This window comes from Stigmatopora argus, chromosome 1 (assembly GCF_051989625.1).
Source record: "Stigmatopora argus isolate UIUO_Sarg chromosome 1, RoL_Sarg_1.0, whole genome shotgun sequence".
In the NCBI taxonomy this organism is placed as follows: Eukaryota; Metazoa; Chordata; class Actinopteri; order Syngnathiformes; family Syngnathidae; genus Stigmatopora; species Stigmatopora argus.
In genome coordinates this window covers 18077157-18104070 of record NC_135387.1, presented here as the reverse complement: position 1 = coordinate 18104070, position 26914 = coordinate 18077157, and the positions used below count along the sequence as shown (strand labels likewise).

General features: G+C 39.7%; 4 protein-coding genes and 2 non-coding genes across 7 annotated transcripts in view; 4 read left to right on the top strand and 2 right to left on the bottom strand.

The window, feature by feature from the left end:
- The window catches only part of LOC144077667 (cilia- and flagella-associated protein 47-like), a 29639-nt gene extending 17103 nt beyond the window's left edge, over positions 1–12536 (bottom strand). The window contains exons 1-28 of one of the 2 annotated variants that reach the window (XM_077605571.1): positions 12068–12536; positions 11375–11532; positions 11154–11269; positions 10659–10797; positions 10351–10435; positions 10118–10258; positions 9872–10041; positions 8833–8933; positions 8327–8556; positions 7592–7802; positions 7097–7325; positions 6836–6988; positions 6577–6736; positions 5781–5877; positions 5470–5686; positions 5145–5389; positions 4923–5053; positions 4479–4601; positions 4281–4412; positions 4136–4213; positions 3091–3238; positions 2903–2982; positions 2657–2837; positions 2499–2584; positions 1566–1782; positions 1276–1480; positions 327–438; positions 122–222 (exon numbers count right to left, since the gene is read on the bottom strand). In XM_077605571.1, the coding sequence (XP_077461697.1) occupies positions 122–222; positions 327–438; positions 1276–1480; positions 1566–1782; positions 2499–2584; positions 2657–2837; positions 2903–2982; positions 3091–3238; positions 4136–4213; positions 4281–4412; positions 4479–4601; positions 4923–5053; positions 5145–5389; positions 5470–5686; positions 5781–5877; positions 6577–6736; positions 6836–6988; positions 7097–7325; positions 7592–7802; positions 8327–8556; positions 8833–8933; positions 9872–10041; positions 10118–10258; positions 10351–10435; positions 10659–10797; positions 11154–11269; positions 11375–11532; positions 12068–12211 (4190 nt within the window). In that variant the 5' untranslated portion in view covers positions 12212–12536. Of the gene's footprint in view, positions 1–121; positions 223–326; positions 439–1275; positions 1481–1565; positions 1783–2498; positions 2585–2656; positions 2838–2902; positions 2983–3090; positions 3239–4135; positions 4214–4280; positions 4413–4478; positions 4602–4922; positions 5054–5144; positions 5390–5469; positions 5687–5780; positions 5878–6576; positions 6737–6835; positions 6989–7096; positions 7326–7591; positions 7803–8326; positions 8557–8832; positions 8934–9871; positions 10042–10117; positions 10259–10350; positions 10436–10658; positions 10798–11153; positions 11270–11374; positions 11533–12067 lie in introns of those variants that run through there. The other variant, XM_077605579.1, reaches the window with a different exon arrangement.
- Positions 12537–12889: 353 nt separating this feature from the next.
- nufip1 (nuclear FMR1 interacting protein 1) lies at positions 12890–17269 on the bottom strand. Its single transcript, XM_077605593.1, has 11 exons — positions 16926–17269; positions 16183–16253; positions 15605–15709; positions 15479–15541; positions 15328–15404; positions 15159–15251; positions 14764–14936; positions 14547–14681; positions 14211–14464; positions 13408–13753; positions 12890–13292 (listed from the first exon to the last, which is right to left on the bottom strand). Exons 1-11 carry the CDS (start codon positions 17248–17250, stop codon positions 13033–13035), a joined length of 1902 nt encoding a protein of 633 aa, XP_077461719.1. The 5' UTR covers positions 17251–17269; the 3' UTR covers positions 12890–13032.
- A 379-nt stretch (positions 17270–17648) lies between these two features.
- On the top strand, positions 17649–22338 carry nop58 (NOP58 ribonucleoprotein homolog (yeast)). The gene is made up of 14 exons (XM_077605549.1): positions 17649–17834; positions 18443–18519; positions 18828–18880; positions 19124–19248; positions 19338–19474; positions 19668–19732; positions 20022–20302; positions 20490–20616; positions 20803–20966; positions 21049–21183; positions 21488–21549; positions 21629–21774; positions 21865–21977; positions 22046–22338. The coding sequence occupies exons 1-14, from the start codon at positions 17790–17792 to the stop codon at positions 22088–22090; spliced, it is 1575 nt and encodes a 524-aa protein (XP_077461675.1). The 5' UTR covers positions 17649–17789; the 3' UTR covers positions 22091–22338.
- On the top strand, positions 20343–20424 carry LOC144087360 (small nucleolar RNA SNORD11B). Its single transcript, XR_013304711.1, has one exon. It is a non-coding gene; the product is annotated as a small nucleolar RNA SNORD11B (small nucleolar RNA).
- On the top strand, positions 20650–20732 carry LOC144087355 (small nucleolar RNA SNORD11B). Its single transcript, XR_013304704.1, has one exon. It is a non-coding gene; the product is annotated as a small nucleolar RNA SNORD11B (small nucleolar RNA).
- An 896-nt stretch (positions 22339–23234) lies between the features above and the next one.
- On the top strand, positions 23235–26888 carry wdr12 (WD repeat domain 12). Its single transcript, XM_077605561.1, has 13 exons — positions 23235–23444; positions 23619–23713; positions 24108–24202; positions 24280–24386; positions 24460–24575; positions 24954–25108; positions 25176–25221; positions 25293–25378; positions 25458–25598; positions 25704–25809; positions 25888–26020; positions 26519–26591; positions 26687–26888. Exons 1-13 carry the CDS (start codon positions 23404–23406, stop codon positions 26762–26764), a joined length of 1272 nt encoding a protein of 423 aa, XP_077461687.1. The 5' UTR covers positions 23235–23403; the 3' UTR covers positions 26765–26888.
- Positions 26889–26914: the final 26 nt, after the last annotated feature.

Here is a 26914-nt window from a genome sequence, read left to right as displayed (position 1 = left end):
TTTGGAGCAACTCAGCATCACCTATTTTTAAACTACTTAATACTTTTTCGTTAAATTCCTGACCAGCCCTATTTATAAAAAAAAACCCTTCAATTATAAATTGTTGTAACAGGCTGTTTACCTGTTGTCTAGATGGTCAGTGAATGTGATGGTTGTGCAAATGGACTGAGTCCTCACAGAATAAAAAGACACTCGGCAAATCAGGGAGGTCACGCGAGTTGTCTGGTTTGGATAAAAGACAAATTAAATATTTTAACAAAGATAAACTAAAATTTACACAGGATTGAGGACATGTATATCCACATCATAATCAGTCAAAACTCAACCTGGTCTTGTGCAGGGATGGCTTTACCCTCCGGAAAGGTGACACAGATTGGTTGCATCTTGGTTCCATCCACCAGATCCACCTCATCTGCTTTGGCTGTTAAAGTGGTTCCACTGCAAAGAAAATAAAAGACACGGCAGCAAAACTTGCCTTATGAGAGCCTGCGTGGAATATATTATAGTTAACATGTTACATGCAAAGCCCACTGCAAATCCTTCAGCTTTCACCTTGTACACCTTGAGCTAACTAATTGTTGCCACTTTTACATTGTTGTGCAAATTGCTTCAAAGCTTTTACCTCACTTCAAATTTCAATTCCTCATCCCAGGAAGTTTGTAAAAAAATGACTAATCAATTGTGATTATGTCCATTTGTAACTCTACACAGCTGGTAAATAAGCACTACCATAAAAACATAGCAACTACTAAATGTAATATATTATCGCAATGGCAGTAAAAGCTTCTAAATAGATGAGGTCGGGTGCAAATATGAGTCATCACCATGATGAATTTAATTGTACAGACAAATGTGTTCTTGTTAAATGCAAAAACACAATAAAAAAACAGTGGCTCTAAAGACCTCTGTTTAAATGCCAAGGTCTTGTTATTTATAAACTAAGGGCAAGGTTGATCATTTAAAAATATTTTTACCATCAATGCAACTTGTACAACTCAATGGATTAATTTATTTTATTTGGGAATCAAATTTACTGAAATAATGTGATTGTAAACATATAGCACGTGGCAAACTTCCCTGTTAAAAAGTAGTAAGCTTGGTTTCATTGGAGCTTAACAAAACTTTAGTGAGAGTTAGCAAAAAAAATCCTTAATACAAATGTATTTTGTAACAATAACAACAGTTTGAAGCCAATTCCCATTTAACCTGAGTTCGAATGTTGTTGTTTTTTCTAAATATATTTAAGAATCCATCACTAACTGTTCATAAACAAACCTTGCATATCCTGAGGCAACCAATGTCAGTTTGGCGGTTATGCTGCTTTCCAAGGGCACTGGGGTCAGGAACATTTGTGGGGGGTTGAAAGTTATCTTGGGGAGCTGGTGGACAACAGTGATGGGAAGCTTTTTGTATGGCTGCCTCATATTGCTCCCTTGTTTGTTTTCCAAGTAAAGAGAAATGGAAATACTTGTCTCTTTGTCTACCAGCAAGAAAAAAACACACACAACATGAATGAGTAGAGAATGTCTTTTAGAGATGAATGTGTGCTTCCTGTCATTTCTCACATGTTCCGAATGCCTCTGGCGTAATGCTGATTGCCAAGCAGATGGACTGACCAGGCCCCAAACAACCTGATGATGGTGTCACGGACAAATGAAGCTCATCCTCTTTCCTACCCTCTGGCAGTGTTGTAGCGCTTGGCTCAAAAGACCAGTGCACAGTCTTTCCTCTGATGTTGTGCCAACAGACGCTCTCTTCACGTGCTGCTTTAAGCTCCACTGTCTGACATAGGAAATAGAGGAAATAGAGAATCATATTCAATTTTTTCCCTATACCCACAAAGTCCACTTGAAAAGTATTCTAGGCATGAAGGTGTCAGCTCGTCGGCATGGCAATATCATTGGTCATTTTTGCATGGGACGAACACCACAAGACTCAAAGTAAATTTAGATTGTCTGCGAAAATTTGTTGTATTGTGTTCAAATATACATTGCATAAAGCATTCTAACACTCCACAGTGCCAGGATTTTAAATTCAATAGTTTCCTATATTCATTAGATAGAAGATACTGAGCTGCTGTTTATGCTACACAACATATATGTTTTCTGTTGGAAAGTAAGAAGTCCAAATAAAGCATGAATCCTTTTCCCCGTATTCAAAATGTTATTATTTTACAGGTACTATGAGTTTCACAATTGCTTGTTGGGAAGTGAGCTGAGTGAATTGAGATGTGGGATCGTTTAAAGAGATATTCATTATGTTGATATCCTGTTTAAGCTAAGTATGTACAGTACAGTGACAGCTGTTGATAGATGTAAATAGAATAAAATAAAGTAAAATACAAAATAATTCAGTCTAAGAGTGAAATTTTTTCGATGAGCGGATTCAGTCTTATTTTTCCACAATTAAATGTTTGACTGCCCCAAGTCATCTGAATAATATGTGGAAATCTAAAGGATATTCCTTAAGAGCAGTGAAAATTATTAGGAAAAATGTACCTTTGTGTAGCATTGAGAAGGTTGTGTAAAAGACTCCACATGGAACTGTAAGCTTGGTGGGATCATTTCCAGTGGGGCACAGAGCACTATTTTAGGAAAGGCAAAGCATTAGGCAATAGCATGTGGTGACATTCCCTTTATCCTATGAGAGAACCCACCTGTGGCTTGTATGTGTGGCTGTTGCATTGTCATGGTGATAGACCAGGGAATCACTTTGAGAACGCACTTGCTACCAGATGAAAAGAAGGGAGAGATCGACGAGGGGGAGGACGGTAGAGAACCAATAGGCCATCTCATTCCATTAACCAACAACACCGGGTAAAAGTCATATTCACCTGACTGCAGAAGGACATTTAGATTTAGATGTGACCTACTGTATACGATACGTTTCCTGAGATTCTTACCTCGGTAGGACAGAATACAAGAGAACAGTTGACTTTCTGGTGGCCTTGGGCTTCAACAACCCTCACAACTGAATGATTTTCTTCGTGCAAAAATAAACGATATTTTCAAAGTCATCAAGAACACTGATAAAAGTTGAGTCAAAAACAAATGTATCATTCAGTGTGAAATCATTTGCACTCGGACATACTTGCAGCAGGCTGAGGAAGCCGCAGAGAGAAGTCTGGATATTGAGACAGGTCGAAAGTGAGCCGAGCTGCAGCTGGTGAGTGGTTAATTACAGTGAAGGGTACGGCTCTCTCAGAACCAATATGGACGCCATAGAAATGGAAGAGGGACTGGGGAAAAGGTAGTGAGTCATCTCAGGGACATTCTATTTATTCCATGACAGTAAATTTGGTAGCATGCTGGCTTGCTATGGTAATGGCAGAACCTAACCAATTTATTGATGATAGTAGTTTCTTTTTTTAACGTTTAATGATATATACCTCATTACCTTTGAGAGAAACACTGATAATAATATAATAATAATAATCGGACATAGGCCATGTCGTCATTACCACAACACAAAAAAAGCATACTTGTCATCACACGCAGAAACTGCGTGTGACGAAATTGATGGTGCTTCTCCATAAGCTACGTTTAATCGGCAAAAGACCTAAATAAGTGTAAGTTACGGACTTGTAATTTGTCATTCCGCTGTTGTGGATACAGGTCGCTTACCTCTCGATTACATACAGGTCGCTTACCTCTCGATTACCGCACACTGTCTGCCACTTACCTTCCTTCAAGTCAGTTGTATAAATTTTACTTAGGGTGTTCAAAGCTTTTCCTCCAAGTGCTGCAAGTACGAGAACCCAGTGATTGACATTCTTTACTCTCAATTTCTCAGACATTTATGCCATTATTATACAGGAAATGCTGATGTAGCATTTCCTGTATAATAATGGCATAAATGTCTGAGAAATTGAGAGTAAAGAATGTCAATCACTGGGTTCTCGTACTTGCAGCACTTGGAGGAAAAGCTTTGAACACCCAAAGTAAAAATAATACAAATCCCAATGCACACAATTCTGGGAGGGATTGACATATGATTTGAAGCTACAACACAGTACAACCCATCACTTCTTGGTACTGAATTGTTTAAAAATGACATTAAATGCATTAGGTATTCGCTTTCAGATGCAGCATTTAATCACCAAGCCACCGAATGATATTTAAATCACGGCGCTTACCATGCTGATGTCGACATTAGGAGGCTCCACCGAGCCACCCAATCGAACTTCAATGGGCTTCATGTTTTTGACAGCTATCTGTAATAAACGCAGCAATTTACATAGACAAAATAATCACTTTGTCTCACTTGCTCTTCAACTTTACCGCAACTTTAGTGTCAAATTTGATGACACAGTCCGGATTGAAGTTAATCATGAGAACAGCCTTCCCCCAACTCGGCACCACTCCCTCACATGGGGTGACCACCATACATGGCAAAGGGCACACATCAAGTACCTAGAGCAGTTAAATTTTATGCTTTGAATGGTAGCGATCAGGAAAAAATTATGACAGTGTGCTTACTCGATAGAAGGCATGGTTCTGGCCATTATTGTGTAAGGTTATAACCCTGACAGATGGCATGTTGAGAGGTACAGACTCAAATATCAGCCGGTTCTCTGCTAGTCGGATGCAAGTTGATCCAATCTAAGGTGATAAAAACAACAAAATAGAGCCAGGTTAACACGTTTGTCTCAAATCTCAGCATACTGGCCATGGATGACCATCTTTAATATTTGTACTTCACTTGTAGTAACATTATGTATGTGGAAAATGATTTGCCCTGGCAAAAGAAAGATTTTGCATTATTTTTTCCCCCACAGAGCACAGGCGAATACTACTAAAATAGAGCCCATGGCCAATTTTTTTGTAACCAATAAGTTAGAGAAGCAAGTAACGAATGAAGTTCTTCCAGTTTACACCATATCCAAAACTACCGGCGTGGGAAGTTTACACAGTTTACGATACCTTAGCCTGACAGTGAAGACGTTTTGTGTTGCCATCAATGACACAGAGATCAAAGTCTCCTTCCTGAGGGGACGAGAAAGCCGCATGCCAGACCACCTCACAATCAAGTTCGCTGTATGGCTCTACTATACCTGGTGGATAGAAAGCTTCTGGTTAGTTTCAGTAATAATGGACGGATTAGTCAGTTTAGTCTCCTCTAAAGGCCCAGGACAGTGCGAAAACCTGCGGCTGGTCGAATAGAGAAGAGGATGCCACTCTCTGGAACTATGGGGCGCCAAGTGAATTCTGCTGGCTGATTTCGCGGGTTCCGAAGGGTAACTGAGGTTCGGTAGCCTGACGAGGCAAGCAAGTTTGCGTTTGGACAGAGTATCAGCAGGGAGGTGGACAATTCCAGGTAATTACGGACAACCATGGCCTTGACCAAAATCTGTCCAGGATGTTGCTGATTCACTGTGTAAGATATCGGTCTAGAGAGAAAAGAATATATTTTAACAAGACGTGTGGTTAAAAGTAAAGTACTAGATTCTATGAGAGTTCATCTTCCAACCTATAAAAGTGACCCAGCTTGTTGCTTTGAAATGTCAGGGTTACCGCACTGTCTGAAACCGGTGGCAACACGTGAGACAGAGGACATGAGCCTTCCAGCTCAGGGCAGTCCACTACGAATTGGACCCTCACAAACATTGGCAGCGGATTGATCAGCTCTACCTTCTGCTCACACACCGAATGTAAACACACCTCTCCAAAGTCCACAAATGCTGGGCCTAATGGAAGAAAGAGCATCAGTGATTTAATCAGGAGAATAATAATGCCATGTGTTAAAAAAATCATTATACATGGATATAGTGGGAAACTGACCAATGATAACCTGGTAAAGCTCCTGTGGGGTTAAATTCCTCTCACAGTCTGTTACTTCCTGGCTAGTTGCTGGGAATGCATGTGAGTCCACTGACACCTAGATGATGAGTATAATTATAACTATAATGATAATAAAAAGTGCGATAATAATCATTTATGCGATCAGCTCACAACCAATTGAAGACCAAGTGTCATGTATGACGGGTTCGAGCTTACCATTAAGCCTAATGTGGACCAGAATTACAGCAAATGACAGATAACTTTTTTTCTTTTATTGCACTTTTAAAATCAAATAAAACCCAAATATATCAAGTTTAAACGCAGGAAGGTGCAATTCGCAATATTAAGTTATTTAGAAAATACTGGAAACCTTCATAGTTGCACATTGGCACACACTATTCGTGAATAGTGTCAATGCGATTCTTATTCAACAAAAAATGAAAATCATTGCTACATTGTAAGAGATCTAATTTATCATGTATACATGCGTAGTCATAATGATTGTTTGAGCAAATGTGGAAAACATGTTATAGTACTTGACTGCAAACTCCGCATTGAATTAAATTCATGATAATTGCATTGTAATATACAATACACTAAAGGCTAAGGTTGCAAAGTGCTGGCTCCTATCCTAGCTGACTTCAGACCTTCGAACTTGGTTCCTAGTCAGCCACAGAGCACAGAGACAATCAAACATTTTCTTTCACAATGTCTCTGAGCAGGATATGAATCTACTGCCTGCACCGAAATCAGGTGAATGTACTACATGGTGATTATTGCCTAGCATGGAACTGACCTGCTTGGTGCTGGTAGTCCTTTCCTTGTGCTGGCCACAGGAAGTATAGTTCAGATCGCTACTTGACCTCTGATTGACATTCACGTCACGGTAGAGAAGTTTCGGTGGGTTGAGGCCTTGGCCAGATATAATCCCAAATTTGTCTCCTTGTTCTTCCAGTCTAGAAACCAAACATTATAGATATTCCTTTAAATCATTCATTCCTATGTTGTAGCCGACCTTTCGGTCAGGAATAAGATACCGTATATATATTTTTTACTTCGTCTTGATCTTATCCAGGCGTGTTTGTCTGAGTTGCTCGAGGAATTCGGTGTAACGCTGTTTATGTAATTGTCTTTTCTCCGTCTCTTCCAAAGTGAGACTATAATCAGGATCTAAATAGGTGTAACGTTGTACTCCTGTAAAGATGGTCCTGATAAAAGGAATAGACGAGAAGACAACGAAATGAAAGAGAATGGAATAGGAGAGCAAGTGTCATCTTTTCTGGTATCCGTTTATTGTATTTTCTATCGAACCTTACCTGAATTGTCTTTGTGGTGAGGACGGTCTGACACTGGTGGCTCGGTCATTCGGCAAAGCCAGAAACTCCTCACCACCTGGACTTTGATCACTCTTCCGATGATGCATATGGAATGTTGTCTTACGAGCACTGACGATGGCAGCACGCACCATTCCATAGCAGGAAGCTAATTCCTTAGATTGAACTTTTGGACGTAAACCGGTGGCATTGCTGATTATTGGGGTAATACCTTAAAAACAAAAGCATGTATGTCATCAAATGGAATGTTCTATGTTTAATGTCTATGCATTCCCAAAGTCCCAGTGTAACAGAAAATGGAAGTTTGGGCAAATCTTCATCTATTGGTGGTCCCTAAAGTTTCAGCTCTTGGACACCAATTTGACAACTGCAGTGCTCGAACTTAGCCAGGTTGGTCATTGGCTGTGCCGAATGCTCTGATTCACATTTTTAAAAATAACTAATTACCCTGACCAGTTGCAAAGTTTGTAATATTACCAGGATTTAATTTAGGAGGAGGAGGAGTCATCTCAATGTTGCAGATAGCTGATACGTGCAGTGAGATGGTGTAGAAGCTGCCAAGCTTTAGCTTGGCATCATCATCAGGGTTGCTTTTCGCCTTCTTGATAGCAACATATCCCAAAACATCAAGTTTCTGGCACATATGGAATTCCCCCTGCTGCCTTGCATTGAAAAACAAAGTGATGTCCTGAGGAAGCAACACAAAACATAATTATACATTTTATCAGTGATTCCCAACTACTGTTGTGACAGTGTGAAATGAAACAGATATAACAAAGGAAATGGTTAAGTTTCACTGATCTGGCCAGGGTATGCTGTTAGAACAATAAAAGCTGTCCCTAGGTTTAAGTGTGGTTGTTAGTCTCTATGTGCCCTGCGATTGGCTGGCAACCAATTCAGGGTTTATACCCTGCCTACTACCTACTGTTGGCTGGGACAGGCTCCAGCACCCCCGCCACTTTTGTGAGGATAAGTGGCCTAGATAATGAATGACTACATAAATGGTCAAAATATCATATCATCATCATATATTTACTTATTTTGCAATAAATATTAGTTCATCAATTTATCCTAACAAAGTAAAGCTAAAGGTACAATGATTAAATGCTTGTTCACTATATGGTAGTACTAAAAATAATAATAAAAACATTATTAAATATATATCTCTAAATGTTAGGAAAAACTAATGTATGCAGTGAGTGTTAATCTTACCTGACAACCTCCAGGAGCAATAGTGCCGGAGGAGGGTTGAGCGCCAAAATGCGCCAATTTACGGAAGCGGAAGTGGATAGGAAGATGCGGACAGAAATTCTGCAGCACACAAAGGTGTTCACCTCTCTGGCCCACCGCACAGGTAGAAAAGTCAAATGTATTTGAGGGGCTAGGAATTAGAACCACCGGCAACCCAGTGCCCGTTACTGCCAACTCTACAGTGCTGTTACCTGGCAAGAGAAAGTACTTCATGAGGTTTTTACTCATCTCAACATGTTTTTCAATTAATAATACTGTGCCGCAGATTGAGATTGAAAATTGTGAAACATACCAAACTAATTAAATTAAAATTAAAATGAGGATGCTCATTTTTACAGACCAGCATGCAGATCTGGGATGTTTGAAGCAACATTCCCTGTCAAATTTGCTCATGTACTAACAAAGATATGGACTTTACATAGATGCAATTAATTTTAGACAGGAAAGGTGTGTTGTATTCTGAGTACCATTTCGGTGCATGAAGCCATGTTTGCTTCTAACCGAGTCCAGATGTAGAAATAGACAGTAGTCCTGCCGACTGGGCTCACATTGAGACTTGACATGTAATCTGTATGGAAAGGAATGTAGCAATTTCTGTTAGTACCAATCCAGATGTGGCTCGAGATAAAAGTTCCATTTGTTTCATACCCATGCTCACAACTCATAACACACATACAAAATCACCTTTTCTCATTTGAATTCATGAAAATGCTTTTCATTTGTTCCAGCCTGTGCCCAAAGTAATTAGAAAATTAAAAAAACAGAACTCTATAATGCATATTTTGTGCATTATTTGTTATCATAAAAATACCATAATCATAGATGAATAAAAAGTTAGGAATTACATATTTTACACATATTTTTCCAATTCAATGGACATTTTGTTTTCTTTCTGGTGTGAACACGATCTACTATGAGGCAGTATTGTAGACATTATATATGCACAGCATCTGTCACAGATGCTCAGTAAATTAGTACTTGGTCATTGCACAGGATGAATAACACATGTTTGTGAGTTCTCTAATGTGTACATGTTACACAAAGCTGCACCACCGTTTGTGTTCAAATATGTATTCATACAGCATTATAGCAGAGAAGTGATGCAACTGGTAACATATCTAAAGTTTTTTGTTTGCAAATGAAAGCAAAAAGAATCTCAACAATGGCTTGAATCTGTAATACAAGTCTTTAGGTGGATGAAAAAAAATTGTACAGGGTTCGTATGCAATGATGGTCTTTAGGCCTGTTCGCTTAATAGGCCAAATGTGGGGTGACTGAGATTAATTTTTTCAACCCTGAAAAAGACAATTATGGGTCTTCCCATCATTTTACATTAGTTTTACATTCTCATTTAACCCAACCACGGCCCTTTTACTGCCTGTGGAGTCATTCTTCTCTCAACACTGCTATCTTGTTGCTGTTACTTTACATTAATAGCTGAAAGAATACCGAGATGTTTGCAACTTATTTATGACTTTCATACTATTCTTACAAAGACACATTTACCTATGGAAAATAGGGCTGAAGCGTACTGTCACAGTAGTTTTCTTATACGCTCCCAGTCTACCTTGGTTAGGAATACACTCCACAACAGGACATGGGCAGCGGGGGGCAGGGTTGCACGGCTCCATTTCGGAAACCAATGCAAAATCTGTGCTCTTGTCAAGATTTGCTCCCTGCAGCGTATCAATATCACCATGTTAATCTATTTCTTCTTCGTATGAACTGCCTTTTACTGGAGACTTCACTTACACTTTCGGTCCCAGCAGCTGAATCGTGAAGCAAGCACACCCAGTCACATGTTTGGGGCCCGTTGTTTGCAACGACCACACGCTCCACGCGGGACGTCCCATAGTAGACAGGTCCGAAGCACAGACAGGACAAATGGTTACCCTTTAGAAAGGAATCACAAGCTTATTATCATGGGTATCGTGCATAAACATTGAGTTGCATAGAACAGAGGTGGTGATAATCAGATGTACTACCTGTTTATCCAAGATTTCGAGCTGTTGTTCAACCACATCGGCTTTGATATTGAGAACCACAATGGAACTATTCTGAAGCCGGATCCTGGTGACATAGGTATTCCATGCAAAAAGTGGGCTTTGTAAAGTAACATGGTTAAGCTACACCAAATAGGAGATGCTTTTTCCTCACTTCTTTTAGTAATCAAATGGAAAAACTACAAAACCAATTAGGCCCTGCTTTCGATATTACGTGCAGATACGAGAAAGATGAAAGCTATTTTTTTTGCACGTGGATTTGACTTTGAATGTGATATGCACAAACTTACATGGCTTTTTCATCAATTTTTCTGGGTTTGTCAGCATGCAGTTCAACCTTTAGCCTCCTCGTAGCACCAGCCCCGACGACCCCACTGCCAGGTGAAAGTCGGATCAAAGAGTCTTCGCAGTGCAACACCTTGAACAAACCTGACAAAAAGGCGTGCCGACACAAAATTTTAAAAAAAAGTGGACATTTACTCAAACCTAAGCAACCCTTAAAGCAGGGGTGGGCAAACCGGTCCTCGAGGGCCGCTGTGGGTGCAGGTTTTTGTTCCCATCAATCCAACACAAACAATTTATCCAATGAGGTATGTGCTGAACCAAGAAGCACCTGACTGCAATCCATTGATTGCACTTCTAAAATACCAGATTGGTGGAAAGGTTTCTCTTACAGGTTGGAACAAAAACCTGCACCACTGCAGCCCATTGTGGAATAGTTTGCCCACCCCTGCCTTAAAGAGACGAAGAAAAATGCATGGCAGATGGCAAAGATGTCGAATCACCTGATGCTGTTCCACGATTGGTGATGGGAACAAATCTAGTAATGATTTGTCCACTGGCAGGAAGAAAGCCAAAGTCTAACTTCGAGTCCATGGATAAAGAACAAACCCGGGGAGAACTACATGAACATATTCATACAATCAATTGTTAAGAAATACACAGTCATTACCCGACTTGGACAGTGACAAAAAAATGAATGTCTCTGGAAATAATTTGTTCTTACATATGGAGTGGGACCTCAATTTTTTCTGTAGCATCTATATGAACATAAATGTAGTCTGTGACTTTCTCCTCTTTCTCGGGGATAAACTCCAGTACGCCACTCACAGACAAACCAGGAGCCACATTTTTAGCAACTCTGGGTGCTGAGAACTTAAATACCTGCATGAAAAAACAAATCCAACCACATATACAGTATAAAGTATGCAAACCCTTTGGCTTTTTGCAGATATTTATCATAGAATATGCTCTGATCTTTATTTAAGCATACTTTTAAATCTGACATTCAATCATTACATATATCTCAAATGTGCAAAAAGAGGACTCAACCAATTTCGACTCACTGGCCGACGTTAATAGCGATAGACGTCCAAATGAATTGAGACATTGAAACTCTCCCTGACAATCCCAGGCAAAAACCCACTGAAAAAAACTACCTTTACAATTAACATGTAGCGATGAATTATGTTGTAAATACACTTTCATGACAAACTAGCGTAGAATATTATTGCGCCCTCTGTTCTCGGGGAAAAAACGGAGCTGTATGTTTGGAGTGTAATGAATAGATCAATAAAAAACAGGTATCCAAACCTCGAGATAATGAATAGAATAATAGAATAGAAGAAGCCAAGAACTACCAGTGTTTTATTGGAGGCAAGTGTGGTTTGGCAAAAAAAAAAATCAAAATACACTTTACCTTTAACTTTGGGCTTTCGAAAAAAATTTCCCTGGTGATTCTGCCAACATTAATGGCTGTGACGACAGTATTGTAGACTTTGCCAAGTTGGACGTCTTTAAATTCGACGAACGGTGGGTCGACTTGAATGTAACTGGTGGCCATTTTGAAGTTTGTTGGCACTTAAATCGGCAACAAGTGAACAAAAAGTCATCAAAATTTCTCATCGGTGTTGTTACAAATGTCGCATTCAAGTTTCTGTCCGGATCATGCGTTGCTATAGTGATATGACGTAAATCAATTGCCACACGTGGCACAAATTGTTGTTACGCAGCGGTACGTACAATACGTGATATGTACGATATGTACGGGGGAGTTAAATGTCTTCTGACTAGTTTAATCAAATGGAAAACTTGGAGTTAAGAATCTTGTCGTCGGAATCTTGTTACCCTGACCTAGCTCAGACGCTATGCGTGTTACCATGGCAACATCTTTATTAATTGATGGTATAAAACAAACACTTGAACTTTCTACTCCTTTCTTGGCAAATGTAGGATGACTTGATCCCTCTTCTCAGAAGAATAACTGTATATCAGGATACTATAAGGGAATAAAACTGCACTTTGTTTTCCCTGTGCCAACATTTCAACAATTTGTACTCACTGAGGTAATGATATTGTACTTATTGTTTTTACAATAAATTTAATGTGCGTGTTTTGCAGTCTAGCTCAAATACTTCCCATACCTGGTGTCATGTTTACGGTGGGTTAAACAAACTACGCACCACACTTCACCTTTGGCAACAATAACCCACCTTGTATGTAAAACCCAATTCTGCACATTTTAACTATATTTACATTTAATCAAAATGAATAACACTGAAATTGATTTTACATTTGTCGCTGGGGAAAAAAATAATTGGCAAATTGACATTTTCATCATTACCAACAAATAAAGTACAGGCATTTTCAAACCCACAGCATAAATCAACTTGGCATTTCCCATATTTCGTCATCATTATAATTAATGGTCAATGTACTTTCATTAAGTGTGGTTGAACCATGGTTGTTTTGGTCACTGGTCACAATTTCTTCCCTCTCTTCTGCAACCTGCTGTGCACTTGCCAATTGGGCATTCTTGGACTTCTGGTCGTTGGGGAGCAAAGTTTCGACATCTTGGAAACCAACTTGGTGGCCTGGTGATCCACACCTTGCTCGTTGACATGGCGAACCCGCTTCGTCACGGTCTGGATGAGTTTCAATGTTTTGGGAAATAAAAACAGCATTTTTATTTGATTCCTCCGAGCCTGCCTGGTCAGCTGGCATCAGAGACATTTTGAACAACAAAGCAAGATTGATCACCGTGTGTGCCCTCTGGACGATTCTTTGTCAAGTGGTTCTCAAAGGCGTTCTTAGACAGCATGTCAGCTGGACTTTTCTCCATATTTTCCTCGATGTGTATTGTTGGACTAGTGGTCGTTCTGTTGGATTCAGTCTCACTCTTGATAGAACACCCTCTTTCATCCACTGTAGAATCTGACAAAGTCCTACTCTCCTTCTTAACTGCCTCTTCTGAACTGGCTTGCTTTAGGCCAACCCTGTTCTGAAGTTGTGGCTTGCTACCAAGGCCAAAAAAGTTGTTGCACACCACGTATCGAACACACTGGAGGAGTACATTTCTTTCGTGCCTGATATCCGGGGCAAGTAGCTAAACAAAACAAAGCAAAAACAGATAATCAGCGTTCTGTTTAAACAGGAAAATAGCAAGCCATTTAAATTGTCTTTATGGCGCTCTTTGTATGTGCACCCTGGCTTCCTCTAACATCTCAAGATTATGCATTATAATTAAAGCTAAAAATAAAATAGTTGTTGCTATTGTAAATATAGCTTTGAAATAAATTGATGACAAGAAAATGAAGAGTCTCTAAAAATGCAATCTACCGGATTAAAAAAATGGTCTCAACCGCTGTAACTCGGCACATTTTAAACGGTTAAATGAGTCATTGGTGTGCCACAGCCTCACTTTGAGAATTGTTAGTTTATATTGAATGTATCTGGAAAGTGACACTGCTGTAGTTGTGCACCAACCACTTCCACTTCAAAGTCGAAATGGAAGATTGTGTCTGGATTTATATCATATTAGATGATCTATATCAACTCCTCACCATTTCAAGGAGAGTGGCCCGTCGTGTCTGCAGAATAGCATTGTGTCTGTGTCGACCACGACCACGACCACGACCCCGCCATCCTCCTCTTCCTATTTGGCTATTTGACGTGTTCAAGCCTGACCAAGGACCTGGCAATTTAGAAGCTTGCGCATCCTGTTGAGAGGTTTTAGAATTCCTTAAGGATTCATTATTTTTCTCAAGCAAGACCTTGTTTTCTTCAAGAACTACTTTGACTGTTTGGATTGGAGTGCCTAAAAACAAAACAAACTGTTAAAGACCATCTCAATGAATATAATTTTTTTACTAAATAATCATATTATTCATTTTTCTTACCCTGTACATCCTCATCATTTTCACTCTCACTCATGGAATTATAGTTGGCTAAAAGAGAACCCAGAGCGCTGGTCATCTGTTTGGGGGCCACGGCAAGGCCAGTGGTCCTGGGCTCAGAGTCTGCACCGTCAGACTCTGACAAGAAGACATAGGAAGAAAAAGGGATTAAGCACAGAATTAGTTTGAAGAATTATGAGGGATTCGTGCACTGACTCACCATTATCACTTTTGGCCAACACTCCCAGTGGATCGCCGTTCTGACTGGGCTGGGCGAGGGGTGGTGGGCTCTCGTTTACAACGCAAGTGTTTGATTGAGGCGGACCATGTTGGTTTTGGAAGCTCCTACGACCTCTCCCACGCCACCTGCCACGTCCTCGGCCTCTCATTCGTCTTTACATTAGAGCAGAAAAGAATGGTAAAATCCTCTTTGACATTGAAACATCGGTTTTCATTTATAACCAGGCCAAGGCCAAGCAGATGAGTCATTTCATATTAAAAAATTGTTAGTTTAGGAATCTCCATTTCCAATCCTCAATCTAATGAGGCTTTCTCAGACCATCCATAATGTTACAGTATACAGAAAGTGGTTAAAATGTTCCTTGAGTCAAGTACCCAAACTGAGCTGTCTCCAGAACTGCGCCAGTCTTCTCACGTTCCTCCATCAGTTTTCTTTTTTTCTCAACATTTTGCAGTGTTGGAAAATTCCTGAGAAGAAGAATAAAAGCTCCCATTGCAGACTACCAACTCAATATCTCTATGCGTCATTTTGCAATTCACTGACTTTTGCCTCTCTTCTCTCCATTTTGCAATCTCTTCAGCTGTGTCCAACTTAATTCTCTTCCTTCCAGGTGCATGGGTCTGCAAAACAGCATTGTTTATTCTTAGCAAAAGGGCAAAACAGGACAGGACAAATAGTTAGGGCTTTGTCTTACATTTCTCCAATGAAAGGCCACGATTTTTTCATGAGCTGTGAAGTTGCACTCTCGGACAGAACACTGTATGAGGAGAATCGGTATTGGTGAGGCAGTCAAAAGTCCATGCACTGTAAAATAAATTACCTTGACATGTTGAGCCAGATGCTCCTCATACTTCTCTAGGTCTTTGAATCCCCGGTCACAAGTGTCACAAAAATGTGAAAAATCAGGTTCTTTTCTTTTCTTATTCTGAAAGAAAACACATTTTTCATATTGCACAAATGGAGTGTTTTTGTCGAATATTCTAAGGATTTTACAAGGCACATTAGGCGTCTATACAGAATTCGTTTCAATGGCCTTACGTTACAATTTCAGATAGACAAGAAAATAAATTGTTACTCCAGAATTTCATGGATAGTAGTAGAGCTTCTTTAAATAGCATGTTTTGAATGAAAAGTTATCAATCATTTAAATGTTTCCAAACACGGTGCTGTGAACACTGAAAAGTGCAATTAACAATCATCAAGGGTTCCTTGTAAAAAAATGTTTTAAAACTATGTGTAATACATTTAAGTGAACGTTTTTATTTCCCATTTGGAAATTGAAAGAGTTGGAAAATATTTTCTTCATTAAGGGATCTGTGGGCCCAAAACTGTAATGTGAAGCTGAGGTAAAAATACATAAATAAATATATAAATTATATGTAATTTGGTCACACTTACCTTTTTCTCATGATTGCCTGCTGGTCCAGAATTTCTCCACCATTGTTGTCTGGGTTGATAACATTCAGGTCCTAAACCAATTTACAGTGTAAGTCAGCGGTGGGATATAATTCCACAAAATGGGTCCTAATCTTTGTTCCAACCGCTAAGATTTTGGCTGAAACAAGGAGCATTTGACTACAATTAACTCTTTATATTTGTAAGACACTGGATTGGTGAAAAGGTGTCGTATTGATTGGTTGGACGAAAAACCTGCACCCACAGGGCCCATCATCTCATTTTATGAAACACTTCATCTTCATTAGGGTTGGGGGGGGTGCTGGAGCCTATCCCAGCTGACTTCGGGCCAAACCCTAAATCGGTGGCCAGCCGATCGCAGCCCACAAGGCCCCTGTGTAGGTCAATATTACTAACAAATGGCTATGGCAATCCCCTATGCTAGGTTGTCAGTCTCTATCCGCCCTGCGATTGGCTGGCAAATGGCAATCAATTCATTGTTTGCCCCGCCTACTGCCCGATGTTGTCTAGGATAGGCTCCAGCACCCCCGTGAACCTTGTGAAGAGAAGCAGCTCGTAAAAATGAACGTATGTACGCTTGCGATTGAACTATGGAAATTTAAAGGAATATCTCACATTTTAGGTGGTGATTTGATTAGTCAAATGGCTGTTGTGCAAAAAACATTCTATTCGTGACTTTTCTTTAACTTGTTTTTATTCTTTGATTTACGAATGATGAAACTCACCAGATGGCTGGGAAACAGGTCCTGTCGCCGGTCGGTGAGTAACGTTGGCATGGCCGCTGTAGGCCCATCTGTGATCGAAAGATGCTTCTGTTTGGCCCCAATTCCACATGCTGGGTTGGAAGTTGCTCCTTGAGGCCGACGTCTGAGGCCATGACAGCTGGATGGAGTTCGTAGGAGGATAATCAAAGTTAGGCGAAGGATATGAGCCCGGTATATCCATAATGGACACCGAATCTCGATTTGACAGAAAAGGGTTCAAATAAGAACATAAACCATCGTCGGCGGCACATGTGCTTATTTTGCCTGAGTCTTCTTCGCTTGACATAAATGCGTTGTTCGCTACCGCCATCTATTGGTAGGGGGTCTGCTCATTTACAAGCGTACGTACATAAAAAATAGATTAAATAAATTCCGTGGGAGTGAGCAGACCCGTTTAAAATCATTATAATAATTAAAAAAAACAGTTTTTTTTCTTACAATTTCTATCAGTTTGAGTAAGACAAATAATCTTGGATGTAAATATAATTAAAAAATGAAACACGTATTATCTTGTCTGTAATCAAGATGTAATTTTGACTGCCTTCATATCCCTATTTTCCCTGCAATTATGTATTTTATACGATTATATAACAACAGCGCCAGGGTTGAATGACGAGACATCGTGCCGTTCTATTTTTGTCCTGCAGGTGGTAGTAATACAAATTGCCCCCGTGCGTCTATTTTTCAATCCAAAGAAGAAGAAGTAACGCGTGGCGTGCATTTGTCCAGTCAAGATCATTGCTGTGAAGTAATCTTGGAGAGCATCGCATCGAGAATCAAGACCTAAAATACGAAGAAAAGGGGTGACCCAGACCTGTGGTCAAAATGCTCGTCTTGTTTGAGACGGCTGCAGGCTATGCCGTTTTTAAAGTACGTAATCGAACCCTTTTTTACTTCTACTTCTTGAGCATGTGGCAACGTGGGTTAGCTTACACGAGCCATCTCAGTAGTTACAGAATGGGATCTCTCTTTGATATTGTATCCTAATAAGTTGCGTATTTTGATCTGCACGATTATGCCGTGTCTGTAAAACAACGTTGGCGATTGGAACTGCAATCCGTCTTTAGTCCAGTATGTGATTTTGTAATTTCCAACGCGCTATCGGTAGGCCGTGCAACCACGTGGTTGAACGCATATGGCCAAACTGCATTCTGACTATCTTATTTAAACAATTCTCTTGGGGATAACGTCAACTAAACTTGCTCCTCCGTAATTCGTGGAATGACCAAAATTCAAGTATATTCTAGGCATCGATCCTCGAACACTGATTTTTTTTCTTCTTTGAGGGTTCGATATTAAAGTTGTTACGCCATAATCATAATGAAAATTTGTATATTCCAGATATGTATACACTTGAGGCTTTTCATTTTTTATATTTTTCTAGAGTTGGCTAATTGAATGCCATTTTCCGTTATAGTGGTCAATTTCATTTGAAGTTCGAGTGCTGGCAGAAAATTTTTGATATCTCTGTTTTTTAGGTTCTTGATGAATCCAAACTGAAGAAGGTGGACAGTTTGTACAAGGAGTTTGAGACTCCCGAAAAGGCAAATAAAATGTAAGTGACGTTGCTGTTTGACATAACTGGAATAGTCGTAGTGCTTTACAATGTTATTGAACCAATTAAAAATATCTTATGACACACCAGCAAACAAAAATGACATCAAACAATGGTATATTCTTTACTGAAACGATTGTTTCTCTATCAACGCCTAGCTGTCTCTTAGCTTAAGAGTTTAAATTGTTCTTTTACTGTACACAACTCAAGGTACCACTGCAATACAGCAGCAAATCGTGTTTTTTCCATGTCATATTTTTTCCGTGCAGTAATGAAAGTTTTGTTAACATTCAGTCATTGTGTTGCAGTGTGAAACTTAAGCACTTTGAGAAGTTCCAGGACACAACCGAAGCCTTGGCAGGTAATTGGCTCATCCTACTATAAAAAGCCATAGCATGTCACATTTGGGTCTGTGATGCATTTCCATTATTTCTGAGTTCCTAGTGAAGTACATCTTGTTCGTCACTACCCCTGAGACCACAAACTGTACCTTTATCGAGCAATTGAACCGAATAAAGTGTGTTGGCACCATGAACAATTGTGTATTTTCATGTACCTTGTACATCTTTTCACTGATGTAATTTTGATCGCCTTCTCTACCCAGCTGCCACCGCCCTTGTTGAGGGTAAAATTGGCAAAAGTTTGAAGAAAGTGCTGAAGAAGGTGGTCGCTAAGGAGGCGCATGAGCAGTTAGCCATCAGTGATGCAAAATTAGGTGGTGTCATCAAAGTAAGTGACTTAACCATTTTATGGAAGTTGTAGTGGAAGGTATGTCGTAAATAGAGGATTGTTGGTAATCAGAATTTTCAAATTTTCAGGAAAAAATGGACCTGAGTTGCCTCCACAGCCCTGCGGTTGCGGAACTCATGAGGTGCATCAGGGGCCAGATGGAAGGCCTCATCTCGGGACTTCCACCGAAAGAGATGAGCGCCATGTCCCTAGGATTGGCTCACAGGTGGGGATATACAAATTTGCTGTTGACTTTGGATCCGCTGTCTATGATTATACCTTGCTGTCTGAAACTCCTGTAGATTTTTCTCAGCATTCGTCACTACCACTGAGACAGCAACTTCCCTCTCAGGAGAGTTGATTGCTGGGTTTTGATTCGCACTAAAACGTCACCATTTTTCCCCCCAATGTTTTTCCAGTCTTTCTCGTTACAAGCTGAAGTTCAGCCCGGACAAAGTCGACACCATGATTGTGCAGGCAATATGTAAGTATTGTTTACCAAGTTACGTCCATTTCTTACCAAGTAGGACAGTTTCGTCTGCAGATAACAGATTTTGTGTGTTGGTCACATTGTACTATAGAGGCCTAAGAATTTTTGTGTAGTAATCCAAGATGGGGTAAGGGAAGAGGATATTGTATGGTTTTTTTTTTTCCATTAAAGTTTTAAAAGTTTCTGGGACAAATTATGAAAAATGTTGCCGGCCTAGCATTATTCATTCGCTTAAATGTATATGTGCATAATAATGACGTTTTTTTTTTTGAATTCTCCACAGCTCTGTTGGATGACCTTGACAAAGAGCTGAATAATTACATCATGCGCTGTAGAGAGTGGTACGGTTGGCACTTTCCGGAACTTGGGAAGATTATCACCGATAACTTGGCCTACTGTAAGTCAGTGTGCCACATAGGCGACCGCACCAACGTAGCCGGCAGTGACCTATCAGAATTGCTGCCTGAGGAAATCGAGGCAGAGGTCAAGCTGGCAGCTGAGATCTCAATGGGAACCGAGGTGTCTGAGCAGGACATTAGCAACATCCGTCACCTCTGTGAACAGGTATAAATCCACGGCAGTATTTGGTTGGCGGCGATTGAAATGGCTTTGGTGATGATAACGACAAATGTCTTTTACACAAACAATCGTGTGTGTTTTCAGTCACTACCTCATCTGAATGGTCACGTGACTCAGCCTTGATATTGACTGGGACTTCCTTTTTCTTAAAAGAAAATGTTTCTTTGTGCAGGTGATTGAGATTACAGATTACCGCGCTCAGCTTTATGACTACCTGAAGAACCGAATGATGGCGATTGCTCCCAATCTTACAGTGATGGTGGGCGAGTTAGTTGGTGCCCGTCTCATCTCGCATGCTGGTAATTCATGTCATATTTAAGCTTTAAAACGAAATTGAGCGCTGATGATCACGGCATAATGTCATTTTCCTGAACATTTCTGATGCTTTTAAGTCACTACCTCATCTGAGCTCTGAAGGTGGTCTGATATGGGAAGTTTGACACCAGAGCCAGACAGGTTGTTTATTTCCTCTTTGTGTCACACAGGTTCCCTGTTGAATCTGGCAAAGCACCCAGCCTCCACAGTCCAGATCCTCGGAGCGGAAAAGGCACTGTTTCGGGCGCTCAAAACACGCAAGGACACACCTAAGTACGGTCTGATCTACCATGCATCTCTTGTGGGCCAGACCTCTGCCAAGAACAAGGGCAAGGTAAATTCAGAATAAACCAACCCATACACCCTTTAATGGTGGCATGGTTAAAACTTTTGTTATTTTCATTTAATTTGTCCAGATCTCCAGAATGTTGGCAGCCAAAGCATCCCTTGCCATCCGCTACGATGCCCTTGGGGAGGACACCAACGCAGAAATGGGAGTTGAGAACCGGGCCAAGCTGGAGGCCAGGTTACGATACTTGGAGGAAAAAGGAGTAAGCACTCAATATTAAATATATTATTTGCTGTTGCTGCTGTTACACTTGAATGATCCACATTTGTCCAGATGTCTTCATTTTAAAGGCAATGGCTTCAGTCTCGCAAACGATAGCTTTATTTGTTTGTTATAAGTTTGTATATATTATATTGCAGTGGATAACTGGAGCCACAAAACTGAAAGAAAAAAAACTGTTCTATCTGACCTGAGTTGTAGAGAATCTGAATTGAAGTTCACTGTTATACTTCTATGCAGTTCCCGAAGATGTAATGGTCCAATAAACCTCATTTTTTTCCCCCCAGATTCGAAGAATCAGTGGAACGGGAAAAGCAATGGCCAAGGCAGACAAATACACACACAAAAGGTAAGTCTTGTAGTCAAAATCAACAACACATCTTATTCTCTAAATATCTACATGAGCAATGCAAATCTCTTGTCCCCAGTCAAGTGAAATTATATGACCCATCTGGTGATTCGACAATCCCCTCCACTTCAAAGAAGAGGAAGTTGGAAGAGATGCAAGAGGAGGAAGAAACACCTTCAAAACCTGCAAAGAAAGCCAAAAAAATTAAAAAGGAACCTGTATCAGGTAGGTTAAATAAATGCCAAGTGAAATGTGATTGACTTTTTTTTTTTCTTATCAGTATTCAGTTTAAATATAATCTTTACTTCCATTCAGAGGAAGTAGGTGAGACGTCCACAGTTTCGACTGAAGAGACCCCCAAAAAAAAGAAAAAAAAGAAAAGCATTGCTGTAGAGCCAAAGGAGGAAGAGGTCCAAGTGGCAGAGCAGGTAAAACATGTCATTATTGCAATTAAATTATGTGAATTTTTAGTAATTTTAATTCTTAATCCCTGTAGCCAAAAGAGAAGAAAAAGAAGAAAAAGATTAAGGAAGAAGACTGAAAACCACACCGTATATATAGATTGTTTTCTTTTATGTTTGTTTTTAACGCCTGATAAATCTATAACCATTGTCTCCATTATACGTATCTGAAATGCCTCAGATGTTTGTATAGACTGTAAAAGTTCAATGTGAATGAACTCCATTGATTTAGGCTTTTCCTGTGTATTTGAACTTTTGTATAAAAATCATTTTCATTGCAGACATCCCAAATCTGAAGACTGCAAACTCAATAAATATTGCAGCAAGACAGTGTTTTCTCATGGTTTTCAGTTAAATCAACAATTAATGCAAATATTTCCCATTGCAATGGTGCTGACATTTCGCTATAGATATGATTTTCATGTTGATATTCAGGATTCACTGTTTGCCACATTTTGCAGCCTCAAAGGCTTCTAAGAAATATTTGCCATGCTTGCTACATGTATGTACCTGGAACTGCTTTCGACAAATTCCAAACATGCCCACCAACAATTTTCAGGTTTTAATTTCTAAGAGTTTAAAAAAAAATCTCATCATGGGCCAATTTATACTGGTAGAGTTACAGGAAATCCGATTACAATCGTAAACGTTTGTATTGTTGTAAAATGTACTATATTAGATGGTATACTTGTGTGTACCATTTATAGTAAGGGGCTGAAAAAAGCTTTGGCATATTCAATTATAAAATTAAATGATTTTGAACGAGACTGAAGCAAAAGAAAATCATCCAGGATGAAAAATGGCCAATGAGTGTAAGTCATTTTTACCCACATTGTGCATCATTAGTTGCATGTATTTTCTGTGTAGAGGGTTATAACACTATCTACATATTGTCAAACTAAAATCATTGCCTCGTCAATTTTTTTTCTCAGTGACATTTCTGCATGTTAAGATCTAACCACTAATGCTGTAACTGTCCTGAGAATTGCTCAAACAAATACGTAGGTGTAATATCAATGTGCTTTCTTAAAAAAGACCCCACCCTTCTTGTTTTTGCCAAATTACGACCAAATGAGTCATTTCTTAGAACGTTATACACAAATTGTATACAAGAGAATCATTTTAAAAATATATTTCTGATCAATATTCATTGGGATTGCAGTACTTTTTTTGTTTAATTTTGTGGCGTTTTTTTCCCACAATCCATTTCGTGGTCCGCACCAACGTCATGTTTTTTCTGCATCCGTTGCTCTGAGATCGACTGCTTTACCTTGTTGCCACCACATGGCAAGACGGCGACACGCTCTGTCCGGGAAATGTGAACTAGCCTTTTTATCTTGATTTATATTAACGTAAAGATTCATGTTCATTGAGAGTCAAATAAGTATTAATCATGTCGCAGTTACAAGCAAGGTTTTTCACGAAAAATCCAAGGTAAGCATACGATTAACCAAACTGACCAGACATGGATAGCTAAGTTTGTATAGCCTACAATAATGTACAGTAAATAAATGCGTTGGTGGAACAGCCCCGAATTGATACTTATGTTCCCCCCGGTAATGAATACGTTACCGTGTATTTTGGATCTTACAAACCATTTCATTGTAGGTATGTCACAGAAGATGTTCCATTCTCCATCCCAGCCACTTCTGAAGCCCTTGACCTCGGCAATCTCATCAACAAGCTGCTGGAAGCCTACAATGGTTGGATGAAGTTCAATTTTACTCAGCATTAGTCACTTATTTGTTTTTATGTCACCGTAAAGTTGCCTTTACAGCCACCATAACATGCCCCAAAAGTTTATTTTTCATGAAACTTAAATATACTAAATGAATGACTGGCTGCTAAAAATTATATTTAAAAATAGAGTTGTTTTTGTATTTAATTATTTGAAACGAAAACAATTCTTCTGAAACCATCTGTGGTTTCAATATATATTGAAGATAAAATGCCAGGAGACACAGAATGCCGGGAAAACCTGAAAATGTTACATTTGCTTGTGAAAGTAGAATAGCAGCTAATCAAAATGCCTTATTTTATCAAATTCATCTTTTGCAAAGTGTGTTTGAAATCCTCTGTTGGTTTTCATCGCTACAGAATCTCATACCTGGGTCGACTTTGACTTCCTGGTCAGGGGTCAATTTCTTCAAACATCTCTGATCAGTCACGTGGAAACAGAAGGCATATCGACGGTATGACTTGACTTCAGTGTTCATTGTCCTACATTTACTATGTTTGTCTCATGTTGCATTGTGTGTTTGTGTCACAGGAAGATGTCGTTGAGATTGAGTACGCTGAGCGGATCACCGCGCCACAACCTGAGGAATGTATGATGCACGATGACTGGATTAGTTCTGTAGAGGCTGATGCTGAATGGTAAGGGAACGGATGCTTCCGAGTCCTGGCTTCACATGAAAACCATACATATATTTGCCTTGTATTTTGAAAGGATCCTGACAGGATGTTATGACAAGACGGCCAATATCTTGTCTTTGGAGGGGAAGGCTATGACAAAAGTGGCTGGACACACCGACGTGGTCAAAGATGTCGCCTGGGTTAAGAGGGGTGAGAATTGTTGAAATGTTGGAAATGCATACAGCATATATCTTTAGCTAAATGAATAGATGAACGTCTCACATAATTAGAATATATTGCATAGAAAAGGTCAAAGAAAATTTGAAGAAATATTTTTTCCTCAAGGGTGAAAATGTTACTGCAGACTGATGTACCAGATATGTTTGAAAATGGCAGTGAGCCAGGACTCATAATCACATGAAAGACAGAATCTTCAAATGTTTGGATAGTTTCACACTTAAAGTTGACAACGGTCAATGTGCTTAATGAAAAGTAGAACAGGCTTCCACAACGGAATGTGCACAAATATGGGCAAAAGGGCATTCTTTCTGAATGTGCATGGTCCATGTGTAAACTATGTTTGTGCAGATGGCCTTACTTCTCTGTTTCTGACTGCTTCGCTGGATCAAACCATCCTGTTGTGGGAGTGGAACTCTGAGAAGAACACTGTAGTGGCTAAGCACTGCTGCCGGGGACACACAGGGAGCGTTGACACAGTTGCCACGGACCCCACTGGTTCAAGGGTATGCCCAAGTTTTGACAATGATGAGGAAAGAGCAGGAGGAGGTTTTTATACTTGCTGCTTTTCAGTTCTGCAGTGGATCCTGGGACAAAATGTTGAAAATATGGTCATCAGGTATGTTTAAAAAAAGAAGTCTTGTAGCGCAGAAATGAATTTGATACTGCAATAATTGCTTGCTGTTCTAGTTCTCTCTGACGAGGCGGATGAGGTTGAAGAACCTGCCGACAGGCCGAGGAAAAAACAGAAGACACAGCAGCTGGGCCTCACCAGGGTTTGTACAGATTTTGAAGAACTTGGTTGTTGGTTGACCACAGCTGACGTGACTTGTACCCATTCCTGTTTCTCCTCAGACACCTATTATGACCTTATCCGGGCACAGCGAGGCTTTATCCTCAGTGCTGTGGTCTGACAGCGAGGAGATTTGTAGTGCATCCTGGGATCACACAATCCGTTTGTGGGATGTTGAGACGGGAGCGACGAAGTCAACTTTGGTAAATAAAAAGCTATAAAGAATATTAATGCTATCTACACCTTCCAAGATGGCATTAACAACTTTCGAAAATGTTTCAAATGTGGTTGTCTTATTCAATCCGCAGACAGGGGCAAAAGTGTTTAACAGTATTTCCTATTCGCCCTTGTGTCGTCGCCTGGCTTCTGGGAGCACGGACCGACACATCAGGCTATGGGATCCTCGTTCCAAGGGTAATACTGATTTTATTTCATTTATTTTAAATACACCTCCATCTATGTTCTATACAAATTCTCCTTTGCCTCTTTCAGATGGTTCATTGGTGTCACTGGCCCTGACCTCCCACACTGGCTGGGTCACTGCTGTCAAGTGGGCCCCGTCAAATGAGCACCAGTTGATTTCCGGATCGCTCGACCACCTAGTGAAATTGTGGGACACCAGAAGGTCTGAAACGGATCTGTTTATTTACAACCACTTTTATTGATGACAAATGCACTTTATTTAGTGTACACTACAAGGTGCAAATGATCCCAAACGTGGTCTTTTGTGAAGTTTGGCAGGTTGTAATTACTAAATAGTGCAAAGTTGCGCACAATGTTGCATTACCTGATGAATTATTCTTTGGGTTTAAGCCATACACATTTTGAAAAAAGGAATAAATTAACATATGCAGAATAATGGGGGGAATTTTTAGCTAAACATTTGTGCAAAAAGCCCTTTATGCACTGAATATTGGTATTCTCTTATTCTCAGGCGATAAAAAAATTCTGTAAAAGGCAATGTAATGTAAACCGTCATCATACCAACCAAATGTAGTCAGAGCCAAGTACATACGTTTTTGTAGCAACCATTAATTATGTACTCAGATTGTGTTAGATTGTATTCTATACATAATGGGTTGAATTTAAGAGTGGATTTTATTTATTGTTTTCTTTCTTTCAGCTGCAAAGCTTCTTTGTATGACCTGGCAGCCCATAAAGATAAAGTGTTTTGTGTGGACTGGACAGAAAGTGGGGTAAGAACATTAATGATGCGTTTTTTAAAAACATGTTTGGGGAATAAATGTAATCCTTTTCAATGTTTTTGTCCTTTTTGTGTTTCTTTGTTCAGCTAATGTTGAGTGGAGGAGCTGATAACAAACTGTACACCTTCAGAAACTCAACTGGTCTGACAGATGCGGGCGCATAATCTCAAAAGAGACCTTCTACCATCTGAATCTTGTCATGTGCAAAAAAAGCCTTTTGTGAATCATGAACGTTTTGATTTTTCGTTTTCCAATAAATATGCAATTTCCATTACAATCATAAATGAATTTAGTCTCCAAAATGTTGTCTCTAT

What these genes read in the sequence shown, in the direction of transcription:
- nufip1 (XM_077605593.1), bottom strand. Translation starts at nt 17,250, where the DNA reads ATGTCAAGCGAAGAAGACTCAGGCAAAATAAGCACATGTGCCGCCGAC. An exon ending in TGGCCTTTCATTGGAGAAAT is followed by an intron (nt 15,405 to 15,478) that starts GTAAGACAAAGC and finishes GCTGTTTTGCAG; the next exon opens with ACCCATGCACCTGGAAGGAA. An exon ending in TGGAGAGAAGAGAGGCAAAA is followed by an intron (nt 15,252 to 15,327) that starts GTCAGTGAATTG and finishes TCTTCTTCTCAG; the next exon opens with GAATTTTCCAACACTGCAAA.
- nop58 (XM_077605549.1), top strand. Translation starts at nt 17,790, where the DNA reads ATGCTCGTCTTGTTTGAGACGGCTGCAGGCTATGCCGTTTTTAAA. An exon ending in GACAAATACACACACAAAAG is followed by an intron (nt 21,550 to 21,628) that starts GTAAGTCTTGTA and finishes TCTTGTCCCCAG; the next exon opens with TCAAGTGAAATTATATGACC. An exon ending in TAAAAAGGAACCTGTATCAG is followed by an intron (nt 21,775 to 21,864) that starts GTAGGTTAAATA and finishes ACTTCCATTCAG; the next exon opens with AGGAAGTAGGTGAGACGTCC.
- wdr12 (XM_077605561.1), top strand. Translation starts at nt 23,404, where the DNA reads ATGTCGCAGTTACAAGCAAGGTTTTTCACGAAAAATCCAAG. An exon ending in GAGCGACGAAGTCAACTTTG is followed by an intron (nt 25,599 to 25,703) that starts GTAAATAAAAAG and finishes TTCAATCCGCAG; the next exon opens with ACAGGGGCAAAAGTGTTTAA. An exon ending in TGGACTGGACAGAAAGTGGG is followed by an intron (nt 26,592 to 26,686) that starts GTAAGAACATTA and finishes TTCTTTGTTCAG; the next exon opens with CTAATGTTGAGTGGAGGAGC.